Genomic DNA, 13,825 nt, shown 5'->3' with positions numbered 1-13,825 from the left:
ACCTCAGTCTCCTGAGTAGCTGGGACTACAGGTGCATGCCACCATGGCCTGCTAATTTTTAAAATTTTTTTTGAAGAGACCAGGTCTTCCTATGTTGCCCCGGGCTCAAGTGCTTCTCTCACCTCAACCTCCCAAAGTGCTGGGATTATAGGTATGAGGCGCTGTGCCTGGGCTGGACTGCTTTTTCCTACTCAGCCATATGTGGTTACTTAAAATTTACATTAACATTAATTGGCTTTTTCCACCATAGTCAAAATTTGAGTATCTGCTCCAATAAGGTGGTAATTTTTCTTGTCCACATCTCAGGATAATTTTATTTTGTTTTTTATTATTTATTTATTTTGAGACAAGGTCTCCCTCTGTTGCCCAGGCTGGAGTGCAGTGGTTCAATCTCAGTTCACTGCAACCTCCACCTCCTAAGCCCAAGTGATCCTCCCACCTCAGCCTCCCAAGTAGCTGGGACCACAAGCATGCACCACCATGCCAGCTGATTTTTGTATTTTTTGTAGAGATGGGTTTTGCCGTGTTGCCCAGGCTGGTCTCGAACTCCTGGGCTCAAGCGATCCACCTGCCTCAGCCTCCCGAAGTTCTGGGATTACAGGCATGAGCTGCTGCGCCCGAGCTTCTCAGGATAATTTTAATTTTTTTAAATTGATTTGGAATCATGCTTAAGGAACCATGTGGCTAGATTTTTTTTGTTATACTTGGTAGTAGAGGTTGTGTAACTGAGATAATTGAAATTTGTAGCTAAATTTTTATTTGCTTGTTGTTCCAATCCACAGTTCTGGCCAGAGGGCTAATGAGTATTTAAACGGAAACAAAGTGAGGAGGGTTAAGACCCCTTCACTTAGATGATCTGGAAACTGGATTGACCAACCTGTGTATAATTGACTTGTGCATAATCAATAGAGCTGAATGTAGGGTTTTTTTTTTTTTTGAGACGGAGTCTTGCACTGTTGCTCAGGCTGGAGTGCAGTGGCGCGATCTCAGCTCACTGCAAGCTCCGCCTCCCGGGTTCACGCCATTCTCCTGCCTCAGCCTCTCAAGTAGCTGGGACTACAGGCGCCCGCCACCACGACCGGCTAATTTTTTGTACTTTTAGTAGAGTCGGGATTTCACCGTGTGAGCCAGGATGGTCTCGATCTCCTGACCTCGTGATCCACCCGCCTCGGCCTCCCAAAGTGCGGGGATTACAGGTGTGAGCCACCGTGCCTGGCCCCTGAATGTAGGTTTGATTGGGTTCACTCACATGCTCATATTCACAAATAAAAATTTTGGAAGCAGATTAATATTGATTTATTATTCATCTTTTTAACCTAAGCCTACCATGGTTTACATCTAAATTCTAGCTGCAGACATTTGTTTCTATATAATATATTAGCTATTAATCCATTTACTTAAATATCTTCTTGAAAATATTGAAAGGATCCTTTTCACCTTGAAACCAAGGTGAGGAGGAAATCAAGTCAACTAAATCCATATAATGACATAAACGTATGTCTGGACTGATTCTTTCACTCTTCCTCTCCTTTTAAGTCTCATATTCTTTCTCTACAGGAAAGACACAGATGAAGCTGACCTGGTTCTTGCAAAAGAAGCTAATGTGAAATGTCCACAAATTGTGATAGCATTTTATGAAGAGAGACTGACATGGCATGCATATCCTGAGGATGCGGAAAACAAAGAGAAAGAAACAGCAAAGAGCTAAAGGAGGGGATGGTCTCTGTCATTTCTCTTTGTACATAATACATTCACCTCCCTGCCTCCTCTCCTTTCTTCCCACCCCTTTCTATCCTAAACACATCCATAAAAAATGTGCTTATCACTGTGCTCCACAGGAGAAATGTTGGTATTGGTTCTCTTGTAACATAACTGATGGTCTGATTAATGATAAGTGTCTCTCTGTGAAGACCAGGCATTTACATACTGAGTGTAATACCCACAATTTTTTTTTCCTTTGCCCTGATCTCTTCCTTCTGCTCCCCTGTGACCTCAAGATGAGTTTTAACTTTTTAATCACCTTAGAGTCTTGATCTTTTCAGGGTTGGTCGCTTTTTAGATTGGGGGATTTTGTTACAATGATGTTAAATTTTGGTTTCTTGCTTTGGTTCTTAGAACATGTTACTGACTAGCTGGCCTTTGTTCTGACATGTTGAGATGGAAAGGATGTTGCTCATCTGTTAAAAAGCCAATAGCAACTGCCTACCTGTTGGGGCTTTCCCAGCCTTGTTCAGCTCTACCCAGGAGAATACAGGGTTTCTGGTGTGGTCTTCTGGGCCACCCTCTGTTGTTCATCCTCACTCATCCTCCCAGAATTACTCCATCCTTTGGAAGATTTGAAATTTTACACTGAAATCTGTGAAGACACTCTTTTTAGCCCCAGGACTTTCGTTATTGCTTTTAGCACTCCCCACTTCTGCTTCTGTAAAGTGATATCAATTTGTGATAAAATGACAAGATTATTAACTGTGGAGATTTTTAGCTATAGTACATGAGGGTGATGGGGTAGGGTACAATTGTCTTTATTATCATGTATGTATGTATGATTTCTTTCCATTCCTCATGTTCAGACTGTATATTTATGTAGGTGTGAGTGATTGCCTGGTGCTTGCTTGTGCCAAGGTGCTAGGCACCCTCCAACCCTGCCAACTTTTGTGGCCTCCCAAAGCATTCCTGTTACCAAAGAGGCTTCAAACCTGACCCTCACTTCTCAGTGGACCCGAGTTTCCCTTCCATGCCATTATTTTCAGTGGGGAAGTTTTAGAGGTGAGCTGTTGGCCACAGTATCAATTTTAAGTGTTCATAGCAGTTACGTCTCCTGCATTCTTGGCTCCTGGATTTACCACCAAGAGTCCCCAAAATATTAATGCTCTTCCCTTTTTCTACCCTCAAACTTATAGTTGTATCTTATTTTTTAAAATGAATTTTCATGGCCAGGCACAGTGGCTACCGCCTGTAATCCCAGCAATTTGGGAGGCTGAGGCAGGAGAATTGCTTGAAGCCAGAAGTTTGAGACCAGCCTGGGCAATGTAGTGAGACCCCCCGTCTCTAAAAAATACAAATAAAAATAAAGGCATGTTCCTGAAAGACTATCACCTTGGAAAGTGACAGGCCCTGGCATTAGCATGTTGACACAACCTTTTCTCCTTACTTAGCAAAATACTTCGTTTTGGTTTCTTGTGTTGCTATTGAGAAATTTGTCTGATCATATCCTTCTGCCTTTGTCCCCCAAGAAATGCCCTACTTTATCCTTTTCTTTTTGTAGTTGAGGAGGGCTAGAGAATCACAATTAAAAGTAAGGAAATAGCAGGGTTTTGAGGATCGTTGTCCCAGCCCCAAAGCTGAGGAAATAAGAATAAATGCTTAATATAGCCTTAATTCTAGAGCGCACCAGCCATGAGGCTGCTTTTCTTGTTGCGTTTGATTTTTAAAACATACAGCTGTCTGGCTAGGAGCATCTACCATTTCTAGATTATTCAGAGTAATGAGGGGAATGGATGGATTGCTCCAGTCCACAGATGAGCCACATAATATGCAAATCATATACCCATTCATAGCATTTGTTAACATTGCTTCCCTGCTCAGCTGCTGATTGAATTCTGTGTGCTTATATAAATTATGTCAAAAATTATACTGCATAATTGAGGTGACAGCTGTTGCTGCAGTGACATGACAAACTGGAACAATGTAGCTTTTGGTTTAAGTCAGCCATGAAAATCCTTCTGAATGGTAATGTGATTGGGCAAGAGCTCATAAACCATACCTCAAGTGGGTGGGAGTTTTATCTCTATATTCCTTCTCTCTCTGAAGGAATTAAAGGCCTAGATCAAGTGCTGGATAATTGACAATTGCTTGTACTTAATCTGATCGGTATCTAAAAGAAGGAAAGGATGGTCAGGAAACAGATTTATCATAAATGTAGCCAAGGATATCAATTAGGGTAGACAAGAATAGGACAAAAATAGGCCAGAGCTCCTGAGGAGGTGATTTGGGTCTCTTGATTTGCAGAAAAATGACAGCCTATCCAAGTGGCCCAGTGTATGCCTCCCAGTAGCAGTGGGCATGTAAACTGCAGCGACCATATTTTTAAAACCAAAAACCTAGTGTGTAGACAAAGAACATGACAATATTTGGTACTGAGATTGGTTCTGAGAAACCTGGGGCACGTGGCTGCTGTGGTTATAGGTAATATTTAAGACATTCATAAAAATCTGATATTATTTTACCGAAATAACCCCAGTATCATCTACTACTTATCATCTCTTAATAGACTTTACTCTGTCTTTTTTGTCTTCGGTTTATTTTACAGAGTGCCGCCAAAACAACTTTTGTTCTCTTCCTGCCTACCTGCAGCTGGTTCTATAGGAATGTAGGGAGCCAGAGGCCAGTATTGATTTCAGCCCTTAGCACAAAGGAAATCAGATGCCTGCTTCCAGCATTTGTTAGTGTTGAGTAGATGTTCTTGCCCTAGAAGAATTACAGCCTCAAACAGAAACCTGTTTCATGGAGCTTTCTCCCCTCAGAAGAGTTAATAGTTAAGAGCTAAGCACTCTTAAACACCTAGGTCTCAAATGCTAAAAATTTATTTTTCTTGTGTTTAGTTCTCTTTCAAGACATCTTTCTAATCCTTTCAGTAATCAACATTAAAAGATCTCCCTTTCTTCAGAGTTATAGCACAGCTTTGCCCAGTAGAGTCTACCAAGGACAGCTTAGCAGCTCTTTGATCGCTGGGCTGGGCAGATGGCCTTCAAGTTAAGATCAAATGCCGGGAAAATCAGCCTACATGGGAGCACCCATTTTAAACCTGGAGAGAACCATGATGTTTTCTTATTCAAATAACAATTTAGTTTTTTTCCTGCCAGTACTAAAATTGTATTGTCTTTCAGACAATATAATTTTTATTTAAAATTGGAACATACTATCTTCATGCTTTCTAAGCTAAATCTTAATTTAGATTTCACTCCTCAGTAGATCCCAGAGGAGAAGCTATATAGGATCCAGATTCAAATTTAACAGTGTCTTCTACTTTTTTAGTTATGTTTTCTATCAACTCCTGCTGCCTCTTCAAATAAGGATATTTCTCAGGAGACTCTTCTACTTGTCCACTGACTGTATTTTTTCCTTTTTGATCTGTAGCCCTGGTTAAATGGCTGTTATCCTTCCGTGGATGATTCTTGGAGGTAGTCTCAGAATTCCAAGGTGATTGTCTATCTTCTTGTCTTGATCCTAATGCAGACATTCACCTCTATTATTTATTTATTTATTTTAGATGGAGTCTCGCTTTGTCACCAGGCTGGAGTGCAGTGGCACAATCTTGGCTTACTGCACCCTCCACCTCCTGGGTTCAAGCGATTCTCCTGCCTCAGCCTCTCGAGTAGCTGGGACTACAGGTGTGCACCACCATGCCCAGCTAATTTTTGTATTTTTGGTAGAGATGGGGTTTTACCATGTTTGCCAGGATGGTCTCGATTTCCTGACCTCGTGATCTGCCCACCTTGGCCTCCCAAAATGCTGGGATTACAGGCGTGAGCCGCCATGCCTGGCCACCTCTATTAATTTTTGTACACAAAAATAAAATTGTCGTTGTTTGCTCTCATGGAGCACTTTCAGTAATACAATTTTTTTTAATTCCAGTTGCCCTCTTTGTTGCTCTGTCCTCTGTAATACCTGACTTTGCTAAAGACTTGAGGGGTGGTTTCAGAAGAGGGTCAGGTGATGGGAAGGCAGGATGAGAAAAGCCCTGGACTTGCATGTTTGAGAAGGCTTCCAACCACATCTTCACTCAGACTCTCGGAATTCCTGTCCCCAAAACAAGCTTCTGTTTTTTGCTCACAGTGCTGTATTTGTTTCTAAATTTTTCCTGAATTGCTGAGAAGCAGTCATTAGCTTTGTTAAGTTTGGTTTGGGGACATTGTTGGTATCAAAATCGAAGTCTTCTTCATTTGATGTAGGCCATGAATCATCAATAACTGGTTGCTGGAAAGCTTGACTACCATCCACTGGGGTGCTATTTTGAGAAGGATTTTTGGGTATCTTTGTAGTCTGCAATTAGTTGATGATTGCTTTCTAGTTTATCAGCTGCATTTATATTTGCTTTTCTGTTCATGAAAAATCCATTATTTGCTGGGGTTTTTTGTTTGTTTGTTTGTTTTTCCCACTTACAGCAAGTAAAAGTGGTCTGAGGTTATCCTTGTTTTTCTTCGCAGTTTGCCGTGTGTGAAAGCAGATTTCCTGCTATTGATATATTCTCATTATAGACAGAATAGTGGAGAACGATGTGGCCATGGACAAAATCCAGTTTTGGTCCACTCTGGGGAGCATTTGGACCTGTGGTGCTTCTAACACTTAAAAGTCTAGATGGTCCTTGACTGTCCCCTAGCCATACTGCATACTACTTTGTGCGTTCTACTTTGTGTCATTAATGAAGGATTGGTCCTGTCCCCGTAACTTAGGCATTTATTATTCTTAACTCTTCATTCCTGTTCTGTAGCCACCCTGCAGTCCATTTTCCCTATGTTCAGGCCTAACCACAGGGCATTGGGGAAGGTTTTGGGGATTTTCATATTGAGATTTTATTGAATCTGTAGTTTACCCCAGCTTTCCTAAGGTACAGTGAGGGGTTGGAGGGATCTGTGTTTGGCCCGGGGAGCAATTGTCTCTACTTTAAGTTTCAATTTTGAGGGTATAAAATACTACTTTGCAATGTCATTAGATCTGAAATGTGGAAATGATTTCTCACAATTTAAAGGAAAAACCCCCTTTACACCCATGGTCCCATCCTTTTGGTTGAGATTTTAGAATAAAAATTATAGTGTTGAGATCCGTACTTTTGTAATCAGACCACCAAGCATGCCTGTGGCAAGGCAGAGAGGAAGGGTCTGGAGCCAGTGTATTGCAGTTTCATGCTACCTTTACCTACTAATCATAAAAATTGTTTTCAAAAGTAGATGATACTAGCCTTACACCCAAAAACATTCTGAATTAGATGCCCCCTCACCCAATTTTTATTAACTTTCTAAATTCCAGCCACATTGCTATACATCAACATTGGTTTCATTCAACAGACATTTTTTTGGCTTGAAGATACAAAGTTCAGAAAGAGGCCATCCCTGCCCTCAAATAACTTTCATATTGTTGTGTGATGAACTGACCATTAATAGTTTAAGTGCTTACAAGCTGTGTTTCTGTTAAAAAAAAAATAGTTTGGTATAATAAATGCTATAAACCAATACACATTTCTGACATGGGGGCAGAGACAGACTGGCTGATGTTGTATAGTTTGTAGCCCTGGAGTAAGAAGTTGACATTAATTTTGGCTTATATATGGAAAAGACCTATAACATTGGGTGAACTGAGCCAACTGGCCATAGAACACAAGAACATATTCCAGGAAATAAATATAGTTGGAGGGTTGGAAATGCTGTTATTACTGAGAGAGAAAACAGGTGAGTTGTGATTGAGAACTCGTGATTTTCATCCCTGGTTTAGATTCTTGGCCAAAGTGTAGTAGTAGAGTTAATCTTTGCTTGTGGAAAGCATTAACTGTGTTGCAGATTCAGTTGTGTTACATTATTGTGGGTTCTATAACAACATATTCCTCATGGACACTTTACCAGAGTTGCTCACACCTTTTTCAATTTCTCATCCCTTTTGGAGGAATGAACATGAGACTTAACTGCCTTTAAGCCTAAAACAGGGACATGCTTTCCAATGACGAGATTTTCTAAAGAGAAGGCTTGGAGCACATTTGTTAATACCTGAGCATCTACTCTGAGCAGTGCAGTTTTATTCAATACTGAAGAGAGGGTGATTTCTTTTTTTTTTTGAGACGGAGTCTTGCTCTGTCGCCCAGGCTGGAGTGCAGTGGCGCAGTCTTGGCTCACTGCAAGCTCCGCCTCCCGGGTTCACGCCATTCTCCTGCCTCAGCCTCCCGAAGAGCTGGGACTACAGGCGCCCGTCACCACGCCCGGCTAATTTTTTGTATTTTTAGTAGAGACGGGGTTTCACCGTGTTAGCCAGGATGGTCTCAATCTCCTGACCTCATGATCCACCCACCTCGGCCTCCCAGAGTGCTGAGATTACAGGCATGAGCCACCGCGCTGGGCCAAGAGGGTGATATCTAAGCAGAGAATTGTATCACTTATGTGGAAACCTTTGCCAGAAATACATATACCTTGTATATTAAATCTGGGTCTCAGATTTAATCATCGAAGCCTAGCTGGGTTAAGAAACAGTCTGATCGTAAGGATGTTGTCGATTCTGACCCATGGGTGACCACAAGAAAAAGATATTTATTTCTGCCTGGATAATTGAGAGTTGACTAACTTTGGAAGTCAGAATTCCCAGGAATTAGAGTAACTGTTCTGGAAGGTTAAAGTGTGAAGTTTTTTAGATAGTTTCATAAAAACAATTCTGGTTTCTTTTTGCTTGTGCTGACTTTCTTGGATTTTAATCTACCTCATCTTGTCTTTTTAGAGTTACTTCAACTTGTTGTCACTTTAACATTGTGCTTGACTTTGGTTGTTTTCTAAGATGGAATTTTTCCTATTCATTGACAGCTTGTTCTCTTGCCTTTTCATTCTGATCCTCATTTCATCTAACATCATCTCATATTGCTCCTCTGTCAAGAGAAATGTTTTAAAATAGTTTAAAGTCTTGTTTTATGGGAAGAAAGTGATCCTGCAATGCTATTTGTTTCTGAGGTCAGTAAGAGAAGGAGTTAAGGCAGTGGGGAAGGGAATGAATCCTGCACTGGAGGCAAAAGCTGACAAGGAAAGAGCCATTAATTAAGACAATTTCAAAGTCAACTGATTGTGATCATTAATGTCACAATAGATCAAAACCTAATTATCACAGCCTAGGTAAGAGCCATCAGTATTAATCGGAAAATCTAATAGGAAACTATTATCAAGAAATTAGGCCAAATTGAATGCAATGAACTTTTTATCTTGCCATTCTCTATTTTTTTGTGATGTCCCCTGGCATTGGCAGGTGTGACCCTAACAGTCGATTCAAGGCCAAGTGGCCAGTTTGTCAACCTTTTTTAAGGGATTTCTTTTTATTGTTAGGAATTCCAAACAAGAGTTAACCTAAACTGTCATTGCCAAAAGATCAGTCTTAAACTTTCTTAGCACCTGTACCTGTTTAATGTGATCAGCTATCAGTGAGAGAAAAAAAATCTATTTAGGTCTTGGAATGGTTCCTGTACCTAGAGTATCCATATTTAACCTTTTTTTTTTTTTGAGATAGGAGATGAAGTCTTGCTCTTTTGCCCAGGCTGGAGTGCAGTGGCGTGATCTTGGCTCACTGCAACCTCCGCCTCTCGGGTTCAAGCAGTTCTCTTCCTCAGCCTCCCGAGCAGCTGGGATTATAGGCGCCTGCCACCATGCCCGGCTAATTTTTGTATTTTTAGTAGAGAACGGGGTTCACCATCTTGGCTGTGCTGGTCTTGAACCCCTGACCTTGTGATCCACCTGCCTCGGCCACTCAAAGTGCTGGGATTGCAGGCGTGAGCCAGCGCCCGGCCACAGTATCTTTATTACAGCTCACTGCAGCCTCAATCTCCTGGGCTCAAATGATCCTCCTGCCTCAGCCTCCCAAGTAGCTAGGACTACAGGCGCACACCACGGTGCCTGGCTAATTTTATTATTTAAAAAATTTTTTGTAGAGACAGAGTCTCCCTGTGTTGCCCAGGCTGGTCTCCAACTCCTGAGCTCAAGTGATCCACCTGCCTCAGCCTCCCAAAGTGCTGGGATTACAAGCATGAGCCACCGCACCCGGCCCCTAGTGAACATTTTACTGTATGTGTTGATAAATCATCTTTTGAGTTTGTGTTGTATGTGGGGACTTGCTACACTGGCTGCTGTGAAGAGGTATGGAAGAGAGGAGAGGGTTTCTGCCTAGATATTCTTTGAGAACACCTGAAAAGACAGTTTAATCATGTCACAACACTCTGAAGGCTCAAGTCAGTGTTTTCTGGTTTCCGCTAGCTTTAGGGTTGGATTCTAAACCAGGGCTGGTGGTGGGTTTGGTGTCTGTCTCATGTCACCCTCACCCCTCACCTCCTCAGTTTAGGGTAAGAGACATAATGATTTCTACCAGAATCCAAAGTAAATCCAAAGGGGGAGAAAAGACATAACTGTTTTTTCTTCTACCTTTTTTTTGTTAAAGAGTTATGTCTCTGGCAAGAGGAAAGAATTCAAGAGTCTATATGATTAGTTACAGAGAATATTTTCATCCCCTCTCCCTGAATAGAAAAGCAGGGGTCACCATTTGTATCCTTACCCTTGAGGTGTTTTTGAAGATGCTGTAACTCTTGAAGTTGAGCTGAGGCAGAAAGTTTGGAAAAATGCAGCCCTCTGGGTATTGTGGGGAGGGATGTGATGTAGTAAGAGGGTGTTTTGTGTTGCTAGGATTCCCACGCCATCAACTTGCAGCTTTATAAGAGCGCTACCAAGAACCACCACTGGGGAAAAGGTTCTTATTCATTGTTTCTATTGGAATGTGATCTTGCTTTCTGGATTTTAGGAATTCAGGTTACTCAATATAAAACTTTGAGAAATCAGTGTGATTTAGTCCTTCACCTCCTAAGATAAAGTGAATATTTCTTTACAAAAGAATTCATGTCCTTAATGTGAAGATGTAATTTTATTTTCAAAACATCTGTAACATGACTTTCAGAAGCAGTTCATTTTTCCAAGATTCCTCACATTATACTAGATAAATAATAGGCCCTCAGTTAATACCCTTCACTTATTGAATTAATCTAGTTTGTGGAATGAGGTGTATCCTGCCAACTTCCTCTGCTCCCAAGTACACTCTGAGAAGTAAAATGCTCTGGGAAATGGAACAAGAATTGAGTGGATGCTGACTATGTGTGCCCATCTCCTCAACTGATTGATAATGGTTGACCTTGGGCAAGTCACTTCTTTCAATGCCTCAGTTCCCCATCTGTCAAATGGGGTTAATAATACTGACCTACCTCACAGGGGTGTTGTTGTGAGGCATTGTAAATCAAAGTTAATAGAATACTTCAGGGTCCTCTGGAGGATGTCTTGAGCCGGAGTTGAAGCCTGACACACAGGCTTTGGTCCTCACTGAGCTGTCTCCAAGACTGGAACTACTTAGTGACTCGGCAAATTTTCTGCCCCCCACCCCTCAACAAAGCTGCTAGTTCAGATGTTGACAGTGTTTTCATGAATGTTGGAATCTTACTAGTCCAGACTTACTTAGGATGTTGTTGGGGAAGGCACTTGGGATTTTCTGTGTCTTGCATTCACAGAGGGAGGCCATTTCAAATTCAAGAGCATTCGATTAGGGAATTGTGAGGCAGGGATGCTACTGCTTATTTCTCTCTGCAGGTTGGGGATTAAAGTTCCATTCCCCATGGGTTTGAAGCAGATTCAGACTGTCTCAGGATCAAAGTAACCCTCAATGGTTTTGATTTATGTCATTGCTTACCACTCCCCAACCGATCCCAGGACAGCTGGGTCACTGTACCCCTTCGTGGTATCTGTACCTGGGCCTCTCCTTCCTCATAGGGACCAGCTGATTGAATAAATGTGACCACCTTATTTCTACCCCCCCCCCCCAAAAGCTACATTGGAATTATTTTTCCTAGAAATGTGTATAACACTCAGAATTGGGCATTGATCCTTTAAGCTTCATCCCATTCACTGTATTCAACATCTGTCATCTCTTAGTGTCTGCAGTCTGAACCTAACCTTGACCTTTTTTCCCTCTGGTTTGAGAAAACTTTGGACACTATTTCTACTTGCCCAGGTGTGGGCTCAAGAGCCTTACTCTTTCCATCTCAGTTTAGGGGCGCAGCCAGCTCCTCTTCCCAATAGGGCTCTTTCTGCTTTCCCTCTCTTTGGCCCTAGATTTGTAATCCATGAAAAAGCACAGGGTCCTGGCTCCTTGCGGTCACATTCTGGTTCTCTGTGTTTTGTGGACTCTGCTGTCACTGTTCACCCAGTACTAGCAATACCAGACGGTTCTGTGGAGTCCTGGGGAATGGAGAGAGCACAGTCTGACTCCCTGCCAAGTAGCCAGGAGTTGACTTGCCCATGGTCTGCTGGCTTTCTCACCACTTCCTACAGGATGGGATCTAAGAGACTCAAGAGCTGGGTTTCTTTCAGCACTCTGTACTGTCCCAAGTAGCAAACAAATCACTTTGTAGCCAGATTTCTGAATGGAAATGAGAAATTGAATTCTCCACGGACTTTTAGGTTTATGGGGGAGTTTTAGTTGTGTTTCTTGGTTTTATTTCAGCCAAACATGTCTGCTTTTGATTTTTTTTAAAAAAAGTATAAGTGGTCTATATATATGTTCACCTTTTAAATGTAAATGTTTAAAAAGTAAGCATTTATGTGTTTCCATAACTGACATCTGATGCAGACCTCATTCTCTCCCCCTCTTCTACCCTCCTCTTTTCCCCCTTTTCATACTCTTGTATTGGTTCTAATAAATGGTTGCTTTTCAAATATGGATTCTGAGTGGTGGTTTAAAGATCTGGGTCTTATGCCCCTTCTTTAATTTGGGCCCTGGAGTGTCAGCTCAATTTCTGAAAAAGCAACGAGACTTGGAGAACATGGGCTTCTTTTCTAAGGATTACTGGTCTCTGACTTTCTACAAATAACCACAGGTTGGCGCAAGCCTGAGGAAATAAGATAATGCGTATCCTGTTTCCTACTCTTATTTCCTTAACTGGTTCAGTGTGTACCTTTCCTGGTTTCCATGCTGTTCTCTGCTCCTAATGGTTCAGAGAATAAATATTAGCCTTCAGCAACCTAGGGATCCCTAGAAGAGTCATCTCATGGCTATTAGAACTCATGGAATACCACATCAAGCAAATGCAATCTAAATCAGGTTTGAAAATATGTGAATTTGTAAACTTTGTGTTTTATCTTTCTGATTTGCTTCACAAATACCAAAGAAACTTCTCTGAGGACGGAAGGCTTGCAGGTCAGGAACATGGTGTGAGGTCAGTTCGAAGTTAGGAGGAGGAAAGTATGTGGATAATCAAGAAATTGTTGAACAATATAAGCCTGATGTAGCCCTGAATCTAATGGAGATAGGCAGAAACTCACAGAAGAGAGAAGTGAGGAAGATGAAGGAGTCCCCAAACCCAGACATCCTCCCACTGATACGTGAGGCCTCTGGAGCAGAGCACTTGTTTCTACCATCTCTTATCTGCAATTCTCCCCTCTTGTTTTCCTTTCTTGCTGAGTTATAGGGTCTCCCCAGTCTAATCTCGTAAAGTCTTACGAAGACATCTGTAGGTTGGCTGGCTTAATGGTCCATGACCTCATAAACATGGGACAGGAGAGCCATTTGGTCCACTTCAGAGCCAGACCCTTCTGGACATTATTTATTTCCTACCACGGAAGCCTGAGACTGCTTGCCCTCTTCCCTTTCGATCTCTTTCTTGCTCTCTAAACATCATGTCACTTTGTCTCTGTCTCAGGCCCACTGGAAAGCACAACTCCAGGGTTTTGACACCCACGCTCGTATTCCTAAACAACTATGTCTTGGTTTTTGTTTCCCTTCAGTGAGGGGCTGTGCCTGCATGGCACTCATTCAGATGACCTCATCATTGCTCATAGCTCTCCTCCCAGGAATCTTGTCTCAGTGTGCTGGAGAAGTTAGGAACTGGGCAATTTTGCCTCTCCTTTTGTCTTTATTAAAGAGCTTCAGAGCTTGTGAAATCAGTGCAGCACTGGCAGCCTGGGGAAAATGGAGGATCACTGTGTGGGAATCCCCTTCATTGGATCACTGAGCACACAGTTCTGTGTTGTTGTTTTTTTCTTTGAAACGGAGTCTC

General features: G+C 41.9%; 1 protein-coding gene across 5 annotated transcripts in view; it reads left to right on the top strand.

Annotated features, from left to right (window-relative positions):
* CBX5 (chromobox 5) overlaps window positions 1-12,485 on the top strand; it is a 48,849-nt gene extending 36,364 nt beyond the window's left edge. For all 5 annotated transcript variants that reach the window (XM_024256594.2, XM_024256593.2, XM_063711817.1 and 2 more), the window contains exon 5: window positions 1,558-12,485. In XM_024256594.2, coding sequence (XP_024112362.1) covers window positions 1,558-1,708 — 151 coding nt within the window. In that variant the 3' untranslated portion in view covers window positions 1,709-12,485. The remainder of the gene's footprint in view (window positions 1-1,557) is intronic.
* The last annotated feature ends 1,340 nt before the right edge of the window (window positions 12,486-13,825 follow it).

This window comes from Pongo abelii, chromosome 10 (assembly GCF_028885655.2).
Source record: "Pongo abelii isolate AG06213 chromosome 10, NHGRI_mPonAbe1-v2.0_pri, whole genome shotgun sequence".
Taxonomy (NCBI): Eukaryota; Metazoa; Chordata; class Mammalia; order Primates; family Hominidae; genus Pongo; species Pongo abelii.
The sequence above is the reverse complement of the archived record's forward strand: the minus strand, read 5'-3'. Positions and strand labels throughout refer to the sequence as shown.